General features: G+C 39.0%; 1 protein-coding gene across 1 annotated transcript in view; it reads right to left on the minus strand.

Moving 5' to 3' along the window:
* si:dkey-65j6.2 (pleckstrin homology domain-containing family G member 4B) overlaps positions 1-23,485 on the minus strand; it is a 34,402-nt gene that overhangs the window by 8,099 nt on the left and 2,818 nt on the right. The window contains exons 2-16 of the mRNA XM_051661178.1: positions 18,935-19,132; positions 16,891-18,160; positions 15,756-15,938; positions 15,407-15,530; positions 12,784-12,877; positions 12,511-12,597; positions 12,240-12,356; positions 10,817-10,915; positions 10,499-10,650; positions 9,153-9,291; positions 8,867-8,989; positions 7,763-7,954; positions 2,099-2,976; positions 370-619; positions 198-281 (exon numbers count right to left, since the gene is read on the minus strand). Coding sequence (XP_051517138.1) covers positions 198-281; positions 370-619; positions 2,099-2,976; positions 7,763-7,954; positions 8,867-8,989; positions 9,153-9,291; positions 10,499-10,650; positions 10,817-10,915; positions 12,240-12,356; positions 12,511-12,597; positions 12,784-12,877; positions 15,407-15,530; positions 15,756-15,938; positions 16,891-18,160; positions 18,935-19,132 — 3,990 coding nt within the window. The remainder of the gene's footprint in view (positions 1-197; positions 282-369; positions 620-2,098; positions 2,977-7,762; positions 7,955-8,866; positions 8,990-9,152; positions 9,292-10,498; positions 10,651-10,816; positions 10,916-12,239; positions 12,357-12,510; positions 12,598-12,783; positions 12,878-15,406; positions 15,531-15,755; positions 15,939-16,890; positions 18,161-18,934; positions 19,133-23,485) is intronic.

Here is a 23,485-nt window from a genome sequence, read left to right on the forward strand (position 1 = left end):
ACCATCCCAAATTGTTATTAAGTACTAGAATAGTAAAACAATAGTCATGTTGAAAAGATTCTGCAGAGGGTATGTATATAAAAAAAAACAACATTTATTTTGAGGCCTTTTAATCGCTTAGGAATGGGGACAGGTTCGGGAAAAGACAAAAGCCAGACTCAAACCTATGCCGCCCTCTTCAAACGAGGGCTCCTTACCTTGAAGTATTTATGATGTTGGATGAGGGCATCTGACTGGGGTTTGTTCTTGCTGTAAAGGGCGTAGAGTCCAAAACTCTCTCTCTGTTTTAACACATATTTTTATTAAAAGGTTAAAAATGATATTCTGAGTAAGTTTCGAGGGAAAGTGGCATAGAAAAAACGCCCTTACGTGTTTTAGGAAACAGCGCCCGACTCTCAGCGGCTCTGCCCGACACGACTCTAGTTCTCGCTGGAAGTGTTGCCCGTGAAAGTCATACAGTTTCTCCAGGTTACCAAAGATCCGCCCGCGCTGACCGCGCAGATCCTGAGGCACGTCAGCTCTGGCCAGCAGGGGGAAGTAGTGAGTCAGGATGTAGGCCAGAGAGCGCACATACTCCACCTCCGTCATCAAGAGCTCCTCCATGATACGATGAAGCTTCCTGCCAGCAAATTAAGAATTTTTAACATTTTAATAATATATTCCAACACTGAGCCAAAGTGGTTACTCATTATTCCTTAATTAACAAAGAAAGTACCTTATTTTAATAATTTTCTGTTGTTGTTGACAATCTCATGATATTCTAACTTTGAGTACCATGTAAATACTATGGTATATTAATTTGGTACTCATCCTGTAACACTGAGGGGGAAATTCACTAAGAATTAATTGTGCTCGGTAAAAGCACCATTTATTTGTATTTTGTCACTGCTGGTTTAGCGGCCGAGGAATTATGCAGATAAGGAAAGTGCATTGACTACAACGTGCATATAGATACACTCACTGAGCACTTTATTAGGAACACTAAGGGTCATAATAAAGTGCCCAACTTGGTCTTCTGCTGTTGTAGCCCATCTGCCTCAAGGTTTGGCAGTTACAGAAATACTCAAACCAGCCCGTATAGCACCAATAATCATTCCATGGTCGAAATCATTGAGATCACATGGCTGATGTAAACATTAACTGAAGCTCCTGATCCATATCTGCATGATTTAATGCATTGCACTGCTGCCACACGATTGGCTCATTAGATGATCGCATGAATAATTAGGTGTACAGGTGTTCCTAAAAAAGTGCTCACTGCTCAGTGAGTCTATAAGCCAGATTTTAACACATCATTATTTGATGAATTATTACTGCCAAGATCGATAGAAAATGTACACAAACAAAATTCCATTTACTGTCTGCTTTCCTCGGGCGTTAATACCGCAATGTTTATTGCGTCAGGCAAATAGCACATAGGTTTGTGAATTAAGTGCAATTTATAGGCTGATGAGCCTAATTTCCAGAAAGGAGGCTCGTTTCTGCTATTTCAGCGCTGATTGCACCTGCATACACTAGATTGTATTATAAAATACCACGCACAAAAGTGGTGCAATGAATTTGCCCCTGACATTTTTATTATAGTATTTCTAATATTCATTTAAAAATACATATCAGCTGTGACAGCCACCAAAAGTACCATGGTATAACCATGACATTTTGCCATGGTTATACTATGATTTATTTCAACACTACCATACCACCTTAGAATACCATGGTACAAGAATATGGTAATGATCATACAGTACCATGATGACAATAATCTACTGGAAGTTTTCAGAATCCTATATTAGCTCTTTTATATTGTAGCTTTATCTTTCTGAGAAAGAAATGGCATGTGAAAATATTTCTTTCTTGATTTACATGAATATAGAGTTGCAAGTGGATCCCCAAGATATTTAAAGACAGCATGAAATGGTATTTGCAACAGATTTAAATTCTATATTTAATTTCCACGTATTTCTTAAGCAGAAAATAATGTAGTGTGAAACTTGATTTTATAAATTAGGATTTGATTGGATCACTTATACACACTCAATTTTGATTTCATGTTGTCTTTAAGCTTCTAAAATGGCCATGAGAACACAATATAACTCACATAGTTCTGCTTGGGCTCTCAGGGGTGGATGCAGCCTTTTCTCCATCAGTTCTCCAACATTCTCCAAACAGAGTGACATCTCTAGCGCCCTCCATCTCACCGTGGGGCATCTCAGAGCAAAAGCTGGCAATTCGAGAGTTCTGGTACTGCTGGGCGACCTGATGCTGGTTCTGCGAGAAGGTTGGTTCCGTGATCTCATGTTCAGAACCGCTGTAGCCCTTGCTGATATTTTTGCTTCCTGCATGTTGCCATGGTAACCACTGACAGCCAACGGTACCCGGCCCCTCGATGGGTTTCTGGTCATGGGCTTCTTTTCTAACAACATGTTTGCCTTTCTTGGTGCATTCTGCTAGAGTTTCCTTCGCCTTGTGTGAAGTTTTGGACGTTCTCCTGCTTTTGTGGTCCGACCTGAAGTTGAAGCAGCTCACAGTACCGTGGATACTATCTCTCGCTTGACTTGCCCTGCTCTCCGACTGCTCAGAAACAAACACTGGTAGGTCCTGCTCATGTTGTACAGGTTCTGCTAATTCGCTCCCAGGCACTGTCTCCTCACCTGGAATCATCTCCAACCAATCAGAATGATGTCCAACAGGTGTGACTGTAAGGGAAACCTGCAGAGCTTCTTCTAGGAACATCAGTTTCTCCTTCAGATGTTGTCTGACCTCCTGATAGTGCAGCCAGGCGGCGTTCCAGACCTGCAGCACCCTGGAGTTGGACAGAGAACATGCCTGTGCTCTCACATCCTGGAAGTGCTCAGATGAAAACTCATCTAATCTCTGCAGGTAAGCTTGGAGCCACAGCCAACTCTCTTGATCCAGGGAGCAACAAAACTGGTCCTGTTCCAAAAACTGTCTGCAGTCACTGGCCACAGCTGAAGCCTAAAAACAATTAATAAATAGTTTGATTAATTAGCTGAGAAATATTGTTACTTTGTTATCAATAATGTATAGAGTGCAACAGTGGGGTTCCAGAAGTAAAAATACCATAAATGTTTTTCATATGCGAATTAATTATTAACCTTAGCTTATAAACTTTTAAAGACAATGAGCTTCGAGGTTGTTAATGGATGGTATCTGCTTCTGTTGAAGGCATCAGTCCCCACTATTTCCATTTCTTTTTTTTAAAATTGTGTTTAAGAGCAGAATTCCCGATGAAGAACTGCACTATCTATGATCCTGATGGGAAACACTCCACCCATCAGAGAATCGCAGCCAACAAAGCACGCCAAAAGAGCTCTGCAGTGACCGCTCACTCCCATGACGCACTGTGAATGATGCAATCAAGTCGCTCTCCCTACACTCTCAAACTACTTATATATTTGTATATATCTAAATATTTTGCAATACAAATTAAATACACTGCCTGGCCAAAATAAAAAGTTGTATACTCTAATATGTCGTTGGACCGCCTTTAGCTTTGATTATGGGTCGCATTTATCATGGCACTGTTTCGACAACCTTATGCAACGTCACAACATTTATTTCCGTCCAGAGTTGCAGTCATTTTTGGCAGAGATCTTGTATTGATGACGTGAGAGTCGAACCACTTCATAAAGTCTAGTCCAGCACATCCCAAAGACTTTCAATGGGGTTAAGGTCAGGACTCTGTGGTGGCCAATTCATGTGTGAAAATGATTCCTCATGCTCCCTGAACCACTCTTTCACAGTTTGAGCCCAATGAATCTTGGCATTGCCGTTCTTGAACATGCCCGTGTGGAAGAAAAAATCCATTGATGGGATAACCTGGTCATTCAGTACATTCAGGTAGTCAGCTGACTTCATTTTATTGCCGCATAACATTGCTGAGCCTAGACCTGACCAAATGAAGCAACCCCAGATCATAACACTGCCTCCAGAGGCTTGTACAGTGGACACTATGCATGATGGGTGCTTCATGCGCTTCCCTTCTTCCCTTCTTACCCTGACATGCCCATCGCTTTCGAATAGGGAAAATCTGGACTCATCAGACCACATGACCTTTTTCCATTGCTCCACAGTCCAATCTTTGTGTTCCCCAGCAAATTGAAGTACTTTTTTCTGATTAGCTTCACTAACAAGTGTCTTTCTTGTGGCCACACAGCTGTTTAGTCCCAATCCTGTAAGTTCTCGTTGCATTGTGCATGTGGAAATGCTCTTACTTTTACTATTAAACATAGCCGTGAGTTCTACTGTCCATTTTTTTAAGATGTGACTTCAAGCGTTTTAGTGATCTCTGATTACGATCATTCAAGATTTTTTTCTGACCACATTTCTTCCGTGAAGCTGACAGTTCACCACTATCCTTCCAGGTTTTAATAATGTGTTGGACAGTTCTTAACCCAATTCCAGTACTGTCAGCAATCTCCTTAGTTGTTTTCTTTGCTTGATGCTAGCCAATAATTGGCCCCTTCTGAAACACAGTAACATCTTTTCCATGACCACGGGTTACGTCTTCCGACATGGTTGTTTAAGAAATGAGAAGCTACACACTGCATCAGTTAGGGTTAAAAGAATTGTTGCCAGCTGAAACATATTAATCACTGCAATAATGATCCAATCGTAGGCTCTTAAAGGTGCAATATGTAATATATTTACTGTACTAAAGCATAAAATTATCATAATATGTTATTAGAGATTTAGGAAACATGCTAAGTTGAAATACTGGCTTCTCCGAAAACAATGGTACAGCCAGTATACTCTACTTTGAAATGTCCATTCTGGCTGGAATTTCTGTTTGTGTTTTGGTCTGAGTGATTCCGCCCACTGCCCATTTCCCAATAGTATTTCGACACCCGGGTTGCCAGATTTTAAACAAGTTAGCGGGCAAACACAACGCGCTGCAGCCATGGAAGCCAGCAATACATATAGCTAACACTGACAGAGTTATAAAAAAATCCACATGAGCTGGTTTATAATTTGCAAACAATAAAAAGATTGCAATCGTACAGTATACATTAGCTGATCAACTTACAGTGTAAGGCTCGTCGCTTGCCATTGTCAGTTTGTTCGTTCCTGTTGCGTGTCCTCAACCTGCCAGCCCGCATGAGCTTTGAGTCTGGGGAGGAGGGAGTGGGGGAGACAACTCTCTCCAATATTATGAATTTGGACTGCAGTACCCATTTTAAATGCTTGATGTCAATGTTACATATTGCTTCTTTAAGTATTTGCTTATTTAAATCCAAATGGTGACTTTTTTTTTTTTTGGCCAGGCAGTGTATATTGTTTATATACTTATAATCAACATTCATCGTTTTTAATTTGGTTAAATTGTAGTTCATTCCCTCATTAAAGACATTAAGTACAGAGTTTTGCACATTTGTCTTTTTGTCCAATTTCCAAACGCTTTTTTTGCTACAATCAAAGTTTGTAATGTTGTGATTCACCTTGGAGCTGGTTGGTTTGGTTCATGGCTTAGAACTCTTATGAAGGATTTTAGGAAATCTCTATGGAAGAAATGAATGGGAAAAATACTTCTGGAACCAAGACGACTGAAAAAAAATGGGCGGGTAGTGTTGCAGTCTATTGCTAATGCATTGCAAATAGGATGTAAAGTAAAATATGAAAAAGTAGGGTAATATTTTCTTTTTTGAATGACTTCATGAAATGATTGAAGGAAAGGAAATACGTGGTGACTAGTTTTAACACACAGCAGTACACTAGGTGGCAGCATTTTTTCATTTGCAGTGTAAAACTGAGCATGAAACAAAATTATACTGCATTGTTGCGACTTGCAACATGACCTCATTACATTGCATGTTTATTCAGTGAGTGACATCAAGTTATCATCTTAAAAGAAAAAAAGTTCTTTAGCATTTTAAATCAAAATACTCTATAAAAATAAAAATAATGTCTTAACTTTTGGCAGTTTAGTCACATAAATTACACTTAAAAGTTAAAAATAGTTAAAAATAGAGGTTAATATTCCGTCTGACTCAATCACCACTTTTCAAAAGCAGAAGGCTAGGTTGAGTACAATGCACTGAGTGAAACGTATTCAACGTTGTACACTGTACTTGGGTTACTGAGTTTTTAAAATAAAATGTAAGACTTTTTAAAACCTCTTAAGACCTGAATAAATAAAAGAAGAAACCCACATAGAAGAAACCCACACAATCTCAAAATAAATAACGTTTCACAGATTCTTTTACTTAAACAGCATGGGGCACACATTTAACAAGGCTTTAGAACTTGAAACCAAAATACCAATAATAACCAGAAAAATTAAAAGAAAAAAGATTTGGTGCATAATGCAGGAATTTTAACGCCGGGGACTCTTATTTTGAAATGTATGTGCTTCACTGCTTCCAGCTGCTCATTCAAACAGATGATAGAAATAAAATATGCACTTACGTTCATGTACAAGATATTACGATATAAACACTTTAAAGTAAACATTGTCTTAATTGATCAACAGTAAATCAGCGATTGCTTGTCATAAATGTCTGGTACTCATTGATTGCAAAACACTCTGAAACCAATGGAAACGCTGAATCTCGAGTTCCCCGCGTGCTTTTCTCTTTAAAGCTCGCAGCTAAAACGAAGACTTTTGTTATACCGTTTAAGATATTGAAGATTTTTTTATGGCCTTTAATTTTGGAAAACTGAATTTAAGACATTTTAAGACTTTTTAAGGACCAGCTGGAACCCTGCCATCATGGCCATAACCAGGGTTTGAAAATTAGTGAAGGTTAGGGTTAGTGCCACGGGGGTTTGTGTGCCATTAGCCACATTAGCCAAACATTAGCCACTAAAATGAATGAAATAGCAGCCTTCATCCTGGCCAGTGTTCGCATATTTGACATACATGTATTTCATACTGTAGTCTGTACTACAGGTGGTGTACTAGTGTAGTGTGCTACTGTTTTTGAACGTTTCAGATAATGTCATGATGATTATAAGGCCAGATTAAGACTCTTTAGTACTCCTGGGCATGAAGATTAAGAGTTTTCTTATACAAGATATAATTCGTTTTTGCTTCAGTGACTTCAGTGATGTGCTATTGGCCATGTTTTCTAAAGTCATACAATAGCTGTGTGTGAGGAATGAACCGAAACTGTGAAACTGTTTCTTTTGAGATACAACTTTCTTCCTCCAGGGGGCGCTTGACAGCTCAGAAAACCGAATCCTCCATTGATCCTCGTTCACATCTCAAGACATTTTTACACTGGATAGTAATAATAATAAAAAAAGCTGATAATTGCAATGATTCATACCTGGGATGGAAACCCACCGCAGCAGTATCTATTCAATCATTTCTCATCGAGTGATAAAAAAATGACTGTGATTGGTCCATCCTGACCAGTGCTGAGAAAAGTAACAGGTACCAAGTAACAGTGCTGTCAATGTGCTGCTTCAGCAGCGGCATGGTCAGTAATTTATGGCCGATTAATGATATTAAAACGTTTTGAACAAAGACTGAATTAAAGATTCAGTGCGCTGCACTGTATCATGAAATTGTAAGATATGAACTGTTATATCTTAAAATGTAATTTTTGAACATGAAAAATTTACCGAGGTCCAGACTTTGGTGACGTCATAGCTGGTTACGGCCATGCCTACCTGCCATACAATGTATAGTACAGTACTGCATGGTGCAGTTTAGGTGTATTTTGAACATATCCACTGTCTCTTTTTATCGTTTGCCTTAATGTAAATTTCTGCAAAAAACTCTCTTTTTAAGACGTACCCTTTCACAAAAGTGGCAGATGTACACCATAGTCCCGAGATCCTCACAGCACCGTTCTGCTCGCAACAGGAAGTCACTCAGACTGGATTTAAAGATGGACACCATTCTGTAAAACACTTCTGTCTCGGGATAGTTCGGCCCCTGCATACTCTCTGCTTCTGACACCAACATCATTGCCTGATGCTTTCGCTCCTAATATTTACACAAATATGCATTACGGGAACATCAGTATGAGATTTAACACCACAAATTATTTATTTATTTCTCCCCTTTTCTCCCCAATTTGGAATGCCCAATTCCCAATGTGCTCTAAGTCCTCGTGGTGGCGTAATGACTCGCCTCAATCCGGGTGGTGGAGGACAAATCTCAGTCGCGTCTGAGACCGTCAATCCGCGCATCTCATCACTTGGCTTGTTGAGCGTGTTACCGCGGAGACATGTGGACTATTCTCCGCGGCATCCATGCACAACTCACCACGCGCCCCACCGAGAGCGAGAACCACATTATAGTGACCACGAGGAGGTTTACCCCATGTGACTCTACCCTCCCTAGCAACCGGGCCAATTTGGTTGCTTAGGAGACCTGGCTGGAGTCACTCAGCACACCCTGGATTCTAACTCGCGACTCCAGGGGTGGTATTCAGCGTCAATACTCTCTGAGCTACCCCCCACAAATTATTTTTTAAGATTTTTTTAAAGTAGTATGCTACCCTTACAACAAGTCTAGAGTTTTGAAAAACTTGCTACAATTTTGCCACAAATTTCCCACTCATTATTTTCACATGCTAATGAGCTTGTGATTCGCCGCAAACGTTTGCCAGAAGTTTGCAGCTCTTAACCAGTAGTGGTGAACCTGCGGAAAATCTTTGGTAACAATGAAGAGTTTGCCGCAAAGCTCATTTAAGAAAATAACGAGGGGGAAATATACAGCAAGTTTGCCAGAACTCTCAGTTTTTGTAAGGGTGCATATCAGGAATGATAGCATAGATCATCATGTGTAATCTTTTTGAAGTTTAAGTGTGCAGCAGTGCACCAAAAAGTCCTATCCAACTCTACAATAATCATTTGACACTGAAAAGTGCTTTCACTCCGTGTTAAGACTTACATTTGCTTCTGCAAGAAAAGCTTTGAAGCTCTGCAGTGTTTGCTGGATTCTTTCACTGGTGTCATCCACAGATTCAGCCTGCTGGAGCTGCCTCTCTCCTTCTGTGTCAAACCATTCTTTAATCTTGAGAGACAGACAGCGAGGCTTCTTTGTTAATTCTTAAGTTAAAACTAGCCAAACTGCAATGATAAACATGTGTTGTAGTCTTTAAAGGTTTTTGTGTTTGTGTATGTGTGTGTTTGGCTACTCTTATGTTTGGTGTGTACAGGTAGGTCTGTTGTTGTACCTCGGTGAATCTGGACTCCATTTCTCTGAGCTGTAACAGGAAGTCCAGGTGCTGCAAAGACATGTTGGACTTCCTGGCCAGCACATGTACTTGCTCCTCTAGTGCATGGTACACATCAGTCACTGTATCTATCACCTCGCTGAAGGGAAAATACGTATTGATACTGCATTAAAATATGCCAGGCACCTCATAACATTTAATATAGAGTATACTTCAAACATATTAGGCCCCATTTAGACCTGGCATAAGCATGCGTTTTCAGAGATTGGATGGCAATCGAATAGCACTTGACCACATTAAATGCCAGGTGTAAATGCAAATGTGCTTTCTTTATCTGGATACAACCAAGTACGTAATTAATTGTGTAAAGAGGTTGCGTTACACAGTCATCTGTTTTTAAAGCACTGTGTTGTGGATTTTTGTCCTTTTCTAGTTATTCTGAATTGTGCTATTGGAATACACTTGGAATCTTGCGTCTCACTCCTGGTCTGTTTTCAGTAGAGAGATACCATATGATGTTAAAGGGATTGTTCACCCAAAAATAAAAAATTCTCTCATCATTTACTCACCCTCATGCCATCCCAGATATGTATGACTTTCTTTCTTCTGCAGAACACAAATTAAGATTTTTAGAAGAATTTCTCAGCTCTGTAGGTCCATACAATACAAGTGAATTGGGTACAAAAATTTTGAAGGCAGCGTAAAAGTAATCCACGTGACTCTAGTAGTTAAATCCATGTCTTCAGAAGAGATATGATAGGTGTGGGTGAGAAACAGATCAATATCCAAGTCCTTTTTTATGATCAATCTCCACTTTCACTTTCACATTCTTTTTCTTTTGTTTGTAGCAATTTGCATGCTTTGTGCATATCACCACTTACTGGGCAAGGAGGAGAATTTATAGTTAAAAAGTCAAAAAGATTTGTTTCTCACCCACACCTATCATATCACTTCGGAAGACATGGATTTAACCACTGGAGTCATATGGATTACTTTTATGCTGCCTTTATGTGCTTTTTGGACTTTCAAAATTTCCCTTTTGGAAACAACCATTCACTTGCATTGTATGGACCTGCAGAGCTGAGATATTTTTCTAAAAATCTTCATTTGTAATCTGCTGAAGAACAAAAGTCATACACATCTGGGATGGCATGAGGTTGAGTAAATGATGAGAGAATTTTCATTTTTGGGTGAACTATCCCTTTAAATTTCAAAGTAATGGAAAGTGTTTTGATTTATCCATCAATGTTTTTAAAATGTGGTAAACTACTGAGAATTTTCAGTTTCCACAACCTCTGATGTAATATGTAAGTAGCGTAGTGTGTGTTTGGTGTGTGTGTAGTTACCGGCTCTGCTCACAATGCTGTGACCTCACATCAGTTTCCTGTCTCAGCCTCGCCAACATGGCTCCACCTCCTCTTTGCAAGGCCACCAATCCGGTGTCTTCCAGCACATCCTTCATCAGGGCTTTCTGTTCTATAATGCACTGCTGGACATCCTGATTAACAAACACAGGAAGTGATTACCATTTCTGAACTCCCATTATTCACAGTAGATTTGTGCATCTTTTAATAAGGGCCATACATTTTTTATTCTCTTTTGAGAATAATTTGGGGGTAGGAGAGAATTTAATTTAAGAGCAGAAAACAATGTTTAACAATTACCTGCACTGTGTCGATTTTATGAACACCTTCCAGTTTCCTTATAGCTCCTGATAGCAGGGCTGAAGCGTCTTGCAGGTCTGATACAAACGGATAGAGTTTCTGCAAGGCAAAATATGTTAATTATTGCATGCGTATACAGAAATGCAGTTATTAGAGCAGTGGTTTTCAACTGGTGGGCCGCAACCCCAAAAAGGTTTGTTCTCATAGGGTCGCATAAAGTAGAAATAACAATGCAATTCAATGTTTGATTTTAAAGGGATAGTTCACCCAAAAATTTAAATTCTCTCATCATTTATTCACCCCCATGCCATGGCAGATGTGTGACTTTCTTCCTTCCGCTGAACATAAACGCAGATTTTTAGAAGAACATCTCAGCTCTGTAGGTCCATGCAATGCAAGTGAATGGTGGCTAGAACTTTGAAGCTCCAAAAAGCACATAAGGGCAGCATAAAATTAATCCATACGACTCCAGTGGTTAAATCCATATCTTCAGAAGCGATATGATAGGTGTGGTTGAGAAAATGATCAGTATTTAAGTCCTTTTTTACTATAAATTCTACTCCCTGCCCAGTAGGTGGCAATATGCACAAAGAATGCAAATCACCAAAAACAAAAAAAGAAGAAAGTTAAAGTGGAGATTGATAGTAAAAAGGACTTAAATATTGATCACTTGCATTGTATGGACATACAGAGCTGAAATATTCTTCTAAAAATCTTCGTTTGTGTTCAGCAGAAGAAAGAAATGCATACACATCTGGAATGGCATGAAGGTGAGTAAATAATCAGAGAATTTTCAGTTTATGATGAACTATCCCTTTAAGAACATTTATGTTGTATGATAAAACATTTTGGTACTGTGTTGGGTCGCCACTTGATGTCTAATGTAACATTTTGGTACTGAAGCACAACCATTTGAGAACCAAATTATTAAAGAAAGTTGTTTGGTTTAGTATAACACCAAAAAAATTAATTTAGCAAAATATACATAAGAACATTTAATGACTTTTAGAGGCCAGATTGGTTAAAAACATTGCAAATGTTTACATGCAAGTTCTTACGCCGATTATGCTCGTGTAAGGTCATGACGGAAGGACATTCAACAATGGTTTCCCTTCAATGGGGTAAGGTCATATATGGCGTACACACAAAATAATCGCCACACACAAATTCTTGCCAATTACCCCAAATTCGCTCTGCATGTAAACAGTTTTCCAGCTGTTTTTACCAGCTTATCCAATGCGCAACTGCACATGGCAGTTTACATTTTGACGTCAAAAGCAGAGAATAACCCGATGATTTAAACACAGTCTTCTTGCATTGTCTGATTTTTTTAACACGCTGTTTTTTTGGTAGTTTAACAGAGTATTATTGTGCATGTAAATGCACTAATTTATATATTTTTTATATTTACACAATAATGTACCTGATGGATTTGTAGCCAGTCAGCATGATCGTAAGGTAATGACCCCTGTAGGGCTGCAGTCAGTTGACTGGCGTCCACTATTTTATAAAGAGCTTTGAATGAGGTCACAATTTCCATCTATTCAGGGTTAAGAACACAGTCTGTTAGAAATGGTTTTATAGCTATAAAAACATTGCAAAGTTGTATTTTGGTGAGAAGGTAAACATTCGCTTTGTTACAAAGAAAACTACTGAAGCCAGGTGTATGTAAGTAGATAAAAAAAAATTCTGACCGTTATACCAGGCCTTTTCTCATGACTGTAGCTGCTGTCCTTATTAACCAGCATTAGGGCCCAGTGCACAATGTGAGGGTTGTGTTCCTGTGAAGAAACACTCAAGATTTAGCAGACAAAGAGGTCCTCACACACACAGCATTAACTCAAAAACACTTCACAAATATTACGGAAAACCTTCAGTAAATATGTGAAAACTGTCCATCAGTACCTATTTAGTGAGTTCTTGTTTAGTATAAATTGGGAATCTGGAGGGAATGTGGCCGTACTCACCTGCACCATCAGGAGAGCTTTGGTGAACTCTGGGTGAACCGGCTTCTTCCGTGCATCAAGCACAACCGTCAACCCAAGATCTTTTATATCTTTCCTATAAATCATACAATTAACATCACATTTACACATGTGGCATAGACTTTTATCCAAAGTGACTTCATTCAAGGATTACATTTTAGCAGTTTGTGTTTATCTTTGGGATTCGAACCCTTGAACTTTGGTTTTGCGGTAACACTTTACAATACGAGTGCATTAATAAGCATTAATTCATGCTTAACTAATGCACAGATAATATTGAGTTAATGTATGCCTCATGATTAACTAAGCCATTCATTAATGATTGCCACATCAGCAACTAATAAAAAGTATGTCTGATTAATATACAGGTGCATCTCAATAAATTAGAATGTCGTGGAAAAGTTAATTTATTTCAGTAATTCAACTCAAATTGTGAAACTCGTGTATTAAATAAATTCAGTGCACACAGACTGAAGTAGTTTAAGTCTTTGGTTCTTTTAATTGTGATGATTTTGGCTCACATTTAACAAAAACCCACCAATTCACTATCTCAAAAAATTAGAATACATCATAAAAAAAAAACATTTTTAGTGAATTGTTGGCCTTCTGGAAAGTATGTTCATTTACTGTATATGTACTCAATACTTGGTAGGGGCTCCTTTTGCTTTAATTACTGCCTCAATTCGGCGTGGCATGGAGGTGATCAGTTTGTGGCACTGCTGAGGTGGTATGGAAGCCCAGGTTTCTTTAACAGTGGCCTTCAGCTCATCTGTATTTTTTGGTCTCTTGTTTCTCATTTTCCTCTTGACAATACCCCATAGATTCTCTATGGGGTTCAGGTCTAGTGAGTTTGCTGGCCAGTCAAGCACACCAACACCATGGTCATTTAACCAACTTTTGGTGCTTTTGGCAGTGTGGGCAGGTGCCAAATCCTGCTGGAAAATGAAATCAGCATCTTTAAAAAGCTGGTCAGCAGAAGGAAGCATGAAGTGCTCCAAAATTTCTTGGTAAACGGGTGCAGTGACTTTGGTTTTCAAAAAACACAATGGACCAACACCAGCAGATGACATTGCACCCCAAATCATCACAGACTGTGGAAACTTAACACTGGACTTCAAGCAACTTGGGCTATGAGCTTCTCCACCCTTCCTCCAGACTCTAGGACCTTGATTTCCAAATGAAATACAAAACTTGCTCTCATCTGAAAAGAGGACTTTGGACCACTGGGCAACAGTCCAGTTCTTCTTCTCCTTAGCCCAGGTAAGACGCCTTTGACGTTGTCTGTGGTTCAGGAGTGGCTTAACAAGAGGAATACGACAACTGTAGCCAAATTCCTTGACATGTCTGTGTGTGGTGGCTCTTGATGCCTTGACCCCAGCCTCAGTCCATTCCTTGTGAAGTTCACCCAAATTCTTGAATCGATTTTGCTTGACAATCATAAGGCTGCGGTTCTCTCGGTTGGTTGTGCATCTTTTTCTTCCACACTTTTTCCTTCCACTCAACTTTCTGTTAACATGCTTGGATACAGCACTCTGTGAACAGCCAGCTTCTTTGGCAATGAATGTTTGTGGCTTACCCTCCTTGTGAAGGGTGTATATGATTGTCTTCTGGACAACTGTCAGATCAGCAGTCTTCCCCATGATTGTGTAGCCTAGTGAACCAAACTGAGAGACCATTTTGAAGGCTCAGGAAACCTTTGCAGGTGTTTTGAGTTGATTAGCTGATTGGCATGTCACCATATTCTAATTTTTTGAGATAGTGAATTGGTGGGTTTTTGTTAAATGTGAGCCAAAATCATCACAATTAAAAGAACCAAAGACTTAAACTACTTCAGTCTGTGTGCATTGAATTTATTTAATACACGAGTTTCACAATTTGAGTTGAATTACTGAAATAAATGAACTTTTCCACGACATTCTAATTTATTGAGATGCACCTGTATATTAAGTCATATATGAATTGCTATTAATTAAATGTGTCATTTTGGATTAATTCCCTAACATCTTATTATATGAACTAATAGTGTTAATTAATGTGTTAATTACCACAATGAGCCAAAGCCAAGTATTTGAACTTCTACCCAATACGGTGCACTAATATGCATTAATACATGCTTAATTACTGCATTATTACTGCAAATTAATGTGTTAATTACAACAATTACTTAATGATGAGTTAATAGTCATGTGCCTCAACAAATAAAGTCATAACATAATTATATCTTTGCAAACCATTAGTTAATGATTCATTCATATATATGTGATATTTTGTTTATCTCTTTTCTATCTCTGCATCCCTGTTTTTTTTTTCTTTTCTTTAGTGAGGCAATGTTTTTGGAAACCGATATTAAATAAACAGCTTTTATAAAGTCCAATGATGGTCATTAATGATAAATTAGTCATGACTTTTTAGGCAGTACTTTGGCTGTATCAGCATTTGTTTTAATGAATCATTAACTAATGGTGTTACTGGTTTTGCTAGTGCCATGCTCTACTAGTTGTTTGCATACCTTATTCCTGACAAGGATGTTGAATATTGGCCAGTTTATGAGTCTCTAGTGAGCATCACCAAGTGAGTGTAAATGTGTTCAGGTGAGATGTTATACCTGGTGATGGTATGGAGATACAGTAGTAGTTTGCAGAGCTCCTGGCTGGAAATCAGAGCAGAACCCCAGACCTGATGATCTCCATAAATCTCCAGAACTGCCCTGCATGACCGATCCTGACCACCTGGAGAAGACAGATCAGGTTATTGCTGTCTATTCATTTGGTATGATAAATATTCAGTTCATTTTGTAGTTTCTAACGTGTGAAAGTAATATATGATATATTCAGAATCAGCTAAATAACTGGAGCTTTACATTGCTTCACCATATAAACTGGCTTTTTAAAAATGGAATAACTGATCACCAGAAATGGTCATTGTCAAATGGTTAACTGGCTTTTTGTTTTTACCTGTTAGACACATTCCTGAGTGAAAGAGGCCATCTGCTTTAAATGAAGGAGGTGTAGAAGATCTGGATTGTTGCATCTCTGTTTCAGTTTGTGTGTTTAACTTAGTTGTGGCTGAGGTGTCTAAAATATTTATCTGTGGTCCAGTAACAGCAGGGGGCAGAGTTTTCGGGTCCTTAGGGCCATCTTCAAAGGAATAATACCGTCAACATGCATTAAACATGTTCAAAGAGATTTTTTTGCTTGTATCTTTGACATTCTAATGAGATTATCATGAGGACTTTGAAATATCATGTCTATAAGTAATATATGAAACATATTTGATCTCAAATTGATCTTTCCCTCAATTTAAAGGGATAGTTTACCCAAAAATAAACATTGTCATCCTTTACTCACCATCATTTTGTTCCAAACCTGTATGTCTTTCTATCTTACCCATATGATAGCGAGAACCAATGGCTATTGTATGGCTTTAGAACACTTAGGGGTGAATTCAACAAGAATGAATTGTGTCTGATAAAAGTGCTGTTTATTTTCATGCACTGTCTGTGCTGGGATAGTCCCCAGTTCGCTGAAGATATTAAGGAGATCAGGCAACAGCGCAAGCGTGGCCACAAAATCTGCATGGCGCAATTCTGTTTTTGCAGGGTTGTTCTCAGCGCAATATAGTAGAGGATAGCAGACCACCATGATCTGGAAAGTACAGCATCACTCCACTACTGTGATCCAGACACCTGTATCATCTCTTTAGATGTTGAAAGTATGTTTGACTACACCGCCCACCTGGATATATGCCGGGTTATAACTCTCGTTTCCATCATTTGATGATTAACGGCTGCCATTATCAATAAAAAATTTACACAAACATCTCATTGTAATAAGATTAGGTTTACCACCCGCTTTCCTATAGCAGACAAGTTGTATGGACTTATATATATTTTTTTGTCCTGCTTAGAGCTTGATAGCCGCATTGAATGGACACTTTTGTGTTCCTTGGAAATTAGGAAGTTACAGGGGTTTGGAACAACATGTGAGAAAATGGTGATTTTTCATTTTTGAGTATCCCTTTAAGTTCTTATTCCTTTATAAGTTTAGCATCATGCAAAGCCACTGGCCCAAATGAAAGCCTATTCCAAACCTTGCTTCTGTAGTCTTCTGTTAATCTTCGGAGACACAAGTCTAAAAGCTGTGGTCTTCTTCCCTGGCACCACATGAAGCCTTGGGTTCATTTCTATGTAGCTGTTTCTATCTATATCGTTTGTTTGTCCTTGGACAACAATGTGACATTTTTCGGAAGTCTCAACCACAGGTGGAATAAAACTGAGTTTTCCTTTACGGCTATCTGTCCTTTCCTGAGAAATGTTCTGGATCCATTGCATATACCCTCCACTCGAGCAGTCACCAATGCTGTTGCTTTGCTGACATTTCTCCAAGGAGTCACAACCAGTTTCCAGAGCAGGTCTATTAAGGGTTCTAGAATCAGGAAGATGAAGAGGAAGTTCAGGTCTTTCTTTGGGGTTAATGGGTTTCTCCTGTGCCTCTATGTAGGACTTTCTATACCGACACACATGAACTTTGGTTCCTTGTCCGTGTTTCTTCTGCATGCATGGGGCACAGGGTTCCTCTGCAAACCTTACAGTACGTACAGAAGCTGTACGGTCCCGGACAGCACCATTAGAACTTGAGGTACCTGCTCGGTCTGAAGATTGAGTCCATGTCCTTGAGTATCCTTGAGTTTCTTTGGTTAGGTCCAGTAGGTCATCACGATCGCAGGCAAAACTGCTCTTTCTTCTGCTGTCCCATGTGTTTGGAGATACCCAACCAACCGGTCGCATCCCAGGCTGAGTTAAATCCATCTCACTGTGTCTGGAACTACTGCTGCTTTCTACCAAACATAAAGACACAGCTATACCATCCCTTGCTGGACAAATTCGTGTCTCAACTGAGAAAGTCGAAGGGGTTGTAGTTGTACCCTGTTGGTGGGATAAACACGACGAATCTTCTTGGTTTGAAGGTGCAGAAGAGGCCATACTCTGATGCTTCTCTACAAATTCAGGGTTGGCCACTTCTTCCCAGGGAACCTTGACTACACCCTGCTCTGTTTTGAGGACGCAACGTGTGAGAGGTGTTCCATGTCGTCCTGCATTGAGGTCCCTGAGCCAGTTCTCGGTGAAGATACTGGCGTAGGAAGTCTCCGATATTGGTTGCTCCTCTAGTTCACGTTCCCCCTCGTCAAGAAGGCTCTGGACCACGATATGGGTGGCCTGGTTCCCAAAAGGTACAACCTGCAGGTAGAAGTCTCCTGGTCTGAGCAGCAGAGGGTTAATAGTAGCAAGCTGGACCACAATACGATTGTGTAAACACAAAGGCCAGCCAGAACAGCAGAACACCTTCTTGGAGTACGGAGCCTGTTAAGGACACACAGATTTGTGTTGTTATGTTTCAACACAAGTCAGCATATCAAGATTTTAAAACAATTGCAGAAAGCAAAACTTGCCACGATAATATTCTAACACCTTGCGGACACGGTGCGCGTCCGTTGATGCGACGCGTGGCAACGGCTTGAGGCTGTGTGCATTGGACAAAGCAAACGTTCTAAACCATTTTATTTGCCCTGTTGGCAGGAGTATTGCCAGCGCATGCATCACAAAATGGAACGGGACATCCATTTACTGTCAGCGCGACTCATGCTTCGGACACTTCTGACAAATGATGGAGCAGGTGACATTTACTTGACAGGCACAATGACATAAAATATGAAGTCCTGTTTTTACAGAAAACAAAATTTAGTGAGGTTTATGCTTATAACAAGAAAACAACAACAACAACAACAACAACAACTATTTGCCAGTGGGTTATGGAAAATAAATTTGTCCCTTAAATTGCATTTATTTTTCTTACCCCCTTTCTTATACATTTTAGATGTATTAATAAAAAAGAGATACTCCATCTTTACAAAATGAAAAAGCTCTTAATTCTGAACCACTTTTTTTAAACATACACTAATAAAAACAGGTTATGAAACTTTGGCCCTAGACCATAAATCATTTTTCACATATCTCTGTTATTTTGATTACTAATCCAATAGATTTAGTTTGATCCACAGCGACTTTCTGAGTGTCCCGAACTGTATGTTATCATTCCTGCAGCTGTTTATTTTTTCATTTTTCCCAAATACTCACACAGGCTGTCTGCTGCACGCTCTCCAGAAGACATCTGGCAGGTATGAGGAAGTCGGTCAGACACCGGAGGGCGTCTCCGTGGTAATGACCATCAATGACCTGGAAGAGCTGGCTGAGGACAATCGGGGCAGTGACCTCAAATGGCGGGTAGAGGACACACAGACAGCTCTGGATGGATGCATCAAGGGAGTCTGGATTCTGAAAAAACACAGATATACAGTATTATACATATTATGCCTTATAATAACACATTATATTGTATATAAAATAAACATAATTTATATGTGTTATGGACATATTGTTTGTACCACACAAACAGCCTCTCACTGTAAAATTCACCATAGAAATAAAAATGATATTAAGAACATTTAGACCTAAATAGTACTTGATACGGATAAGAGGAATAGTCTATAGTCCACCTGAATCCAGTATACCAATTACAAACATTTGTCTCAAAAGCTTGTAAATAGGAACACACAAATAGCCTTTAAGACAAACTACAGAGAGACAGTCTGCCATAAATCATGGTGTTTAGCAGGTGACCATAAAGATGACATAGCTTTCACACACACTCTAGAATAAATGAGCAATGAAAACAACAAACTGAAACTTCCGAAAGATCCAAGTTTAGGTTTTAAAGGGACAGTTCTCCCAGAAATGAAAATTCTCACATCATTTACTCACTCTCATGCCATCCCAGGTGTGTATGACTTTCTTTCTTCTGCTGAACACAAATTAAGATTTTTAAAAGAATATCTCAGCTCTGTAGGTCCTCACAATGGAAGTGAATGGGTACCAAAAATTTCGAATCTCCAAAAAGCACAGAAAGGCAGCATAAAGTAATCCATAAGACTCCATTGGTTCAGTCTATATCTTCAGAAGTGATATGATAGATGTGGGTGAGAAACAGATCAATAGTTTCTTTTTTACTATAAATTCTCTTCCCTGCCCAGTAGATGGCGATATGCACGCAGACTGCAAATCACCAAAAACAAAAGGATGTGAAAGTTAAAGTGGAGATTTATGGTAAAAAAGGACTTAAATGTTGATCTGTTTCTCACCCACAATTATCATAGCTCTTCTGAAGATATAGATTTAAACACTGGAGTCGTATGGATTAATTTTATGCTGCTTTTATGTCCTTTTGGAGCTTAAAAATTTTGGTACTCATTCATTTGCATTGTGAAGACTTACAGAGCTGAGAAATTCTTCTAAAAAATCTTTATGTTCAGCAGAAGAAAGAAAGTCATACACATCTGGGATGGCATGAGAGTGAATAAATGAGAGAATTGTAATTTTTTGGTGAACTATTACTTTAACAGAAAATACTACAATACTAAGAGATGAGAAATAACATGGTATCTCTACAATTAAAAATGCACTCCTACTAATTATAAATAACGAGAAAGGCTGGTTGGTTTGAACAGTATTCTTTTACAGATATTCACAATTTTGTACATAATCAGTTATTGGTATTATTAAATATTGTGTCTTGAAAAAAGCTATCTGGTGGGTCTCTAAAGAATAGCAATAAACAACACCAGTACACGACTATGCATTCAACAGGAAAAAACTGTTTTCACAGGTAAATGGACTTAATATTTCAATGTGTTCACATAAAATGTTTTTCGGTAACCCATACATGCCATGTTAGATGTGTTACACTCATGAAACGTGTTAAAAAAATGCTTGAAACATAGTATTTTAAACTAAAAGTAGCCTTGTCTGAAAGTTAGTTTTAAAGAAAATGTTATGATAGATAAAACCTGGTACTGAAAGAGATGAAGACCATTTCCATCCCATCATTGGTTAAAAAGGACAAAACTGCCTCTCCTGATTACAAACATAAAATCCAAACTTACTCCCTTGGAGTCTTTTTGGTTCTGAGTTTCACAGACAAACAGACATGAGTCTACTGGTCATGTCTGACACAGTTTGTAGACATTTCAGTATCATATTCACAGAGTCCTCTGACCTTCAAAACCAAATCCTCTTCTGCAATCTCTGGTTTAGCTGGTCTGCTGTTTCAGCAGTGAGGGTCTTTGGGGTTAATGGACATTCCTGTAGGTGTCCAGTGGGGTCAAGAATGCACACACACATATGCATGTTAACATACTGTACATGTAAATGCACATACTGCACACACAGCATAGGGGTGTACATTTATGGACCAGGGCCTTAGAAATACCATACTGTAATAAACCCAGACTGAAATGTATCATCTCCAAAAAAGAGCTCTTGATGGGACAGAAAATTAATTTACTCGCCCTCATGTAAGTCCTCCTGTGAACATGCAAGCCACAGTGAATGAGCTTTTCTCATGCACTCTCGTGAACATGCATTCTCAATAATTTCACTGAAAAATGACTCAAATTTCGAGTCTTCAAATCATAAAATCATATGCCTTCGGAAGACTTGAAATATGACACACAAGCCACTTTTATGATACTTTTGCATCCTTTTTGAAGCTTGAAAGCAGAATCACTATCCACTGCCGTTGTGTGGAGAAGAGGGACAGGGATATTTAAAGTTTTCTCCTATTGTGTTCCGAAAGAAAGGGTTTGGAAATCATATTGCTTTGGAACGAATGTGAGTAAATGATCAATGTCAGTTACAGAAAGCTTCTGAGAGTGGACATGTTTCTTCTTTGACACTGGATCCTGTTGTCCCATTCACCAAGTATATTTCTGACCGTTCCACATTTATATCCTATGAGAAGCTGATGGCCTGTTAGAGGACTTGCTGAAATATACACGACCATCCATCAAATCACATGATTGCATGAAGGCCGCTGTTTTGTGTGAGTGTGTGTACGCTGACGGGAGAGAAACTGGACACTAGGAATTCAGGTTTGATTATGGTGGGGACTTTCCATTGACTACTACTGTTTTCAAGCTGAGTTAATGATATGTTCTATCCAAGCCGATCTCATGAAAAGTCGTACATAATTTACGAGTTGGCTATTTCGTATGGTCTCGCACGATGTTGTTCGCATAAACTCGTACAACTTCATCACCTGCAAATTCCCAGATGTCTAATGCGGAAGCGTGAGTTTCGCGCACGAGGCGTTAAGGACATACTTATTAATATTATGCCCTTACCCAAACCCTTTATCTAAACTTAACCAATCAGTAGAGTGTGTAAACATGATCGGAAGCTGTTGTGTGTGACAGAAGCAAGTAATTGTCACGAATTAGATGGAAACGATGTCCAGCGTCGTCACTGGTTGTAGTGAAAGTCATAGGAATTCAAACAAGTGCAGTCGCACGATATCATACGAATTAGCCAAATTTAGAAAAGTCGTACGAATCCTGACGATTTCGCCATGAGAGTGTGTTGGTTCTATCCCCTACCCATAAACCTAACCCTCACACAAACCTTTCTGCATTTTTAAATATTCATTAGAAAGTATTTTTCATTTATTAAATCATTTTTCAAAAGCATGTAACAGGAGTTCTAGTACAATTAATTAAATAATTGATCATTAACAACTGTAGCTTTCAATACGGGACGTTAGGCATCCTGTATGGTATAAAATATGGGGCGTCTGGCAAAAAGCTAAGCACGGTGCATGCACGAACACTTCTACGCACGCAACAAATGCCTATTAACTATAAACATTTTATCCTAAGTGATAGAAGGGAATATAAGAGTGTGCATGCTCAGCCTGCTCAATTACAAAGTTTTTTCTCCTAAAAAAGTTTTAATCCTTTCCCTAACCTTAAATGTAAGTGGAAGTGATGCCCCCTCCGGTCTGCAGCTATACCTACTTGTATAAAACTGCCATTTGCTTCACATTCACCATGATGAAGCTGCATTTGGCTTTATTACGGTTTATAAAATGATGCTTTGTTGGGAAAGTTTTTTTTACGCTGATGTGTGTAATTTTCTGGCAATTAATATGCAGAGAAAACTATAAGTAAGCCATTTGTAGGTTGATTTCACCTAAACGTGTAAAACAGTGGCTCTGTAGTGCTATCAAAACATTCCTCTGATTGTTTGAGCACCCCGTTCACAGCAAGATTGGCTCAACCAATGGCGTGAATCTGGGGCTAGACTATCTGTTTGTACAACCAATGAAAGACGGGGAGTTTTCTGGAGTCTGTTTGTGCAATTCCGTTTGTTGACGCTAGTGGCACAGAAATTACATGCAAAGGCCATTCCAGACTAATCTGTTTTTGTTTGAAAACTCTGTTTTCAGTTTCCTAACATCATCGCTTTCCAAAGTATGTTCCTTTCGGTGGAGTAAAATGCTGATCTAGTGAGAGATGAGAGTAGGGCTGCATGATTTAGACCAAAAAGTCATATTGCGATTATTTAGAAAAATATTGCGATTGCGATTTGCACTGCGATTATGACAAAAAAATGGTAATGTTTTTCACATTCAACTGCCAAAAGGCTACTGGGGTTTTCACACTTGAGTCCTCTTAAAAAGAGCCAATTTTTCAATTCACCCACAAACAAATATCTAAACAGTGAAACAATGAAAAAACACTGTTCTTCATATTCAAATTGTACCCATCCACCGTGTACCTGTTTCTGTCCATTTTG

The sequence above is a fragment of the Myxocyprinus asiaticus genome, chromosome 29 (genome assembly GCF_019703515.2).
Source record: "Myxocyprinus asiaticus isolate MX2 ecotype Aquarium Trade chromosome 29, UBuf_Myxa_2, whole genome shotgun sequence".
Taxonomy (NCBI): Eukaryota; Metazoa; Chordata; class Actinopteri; order Cypriniformes; family Catostomidae; genus Myxocyprinus; species Myxocyprinus asiaticus.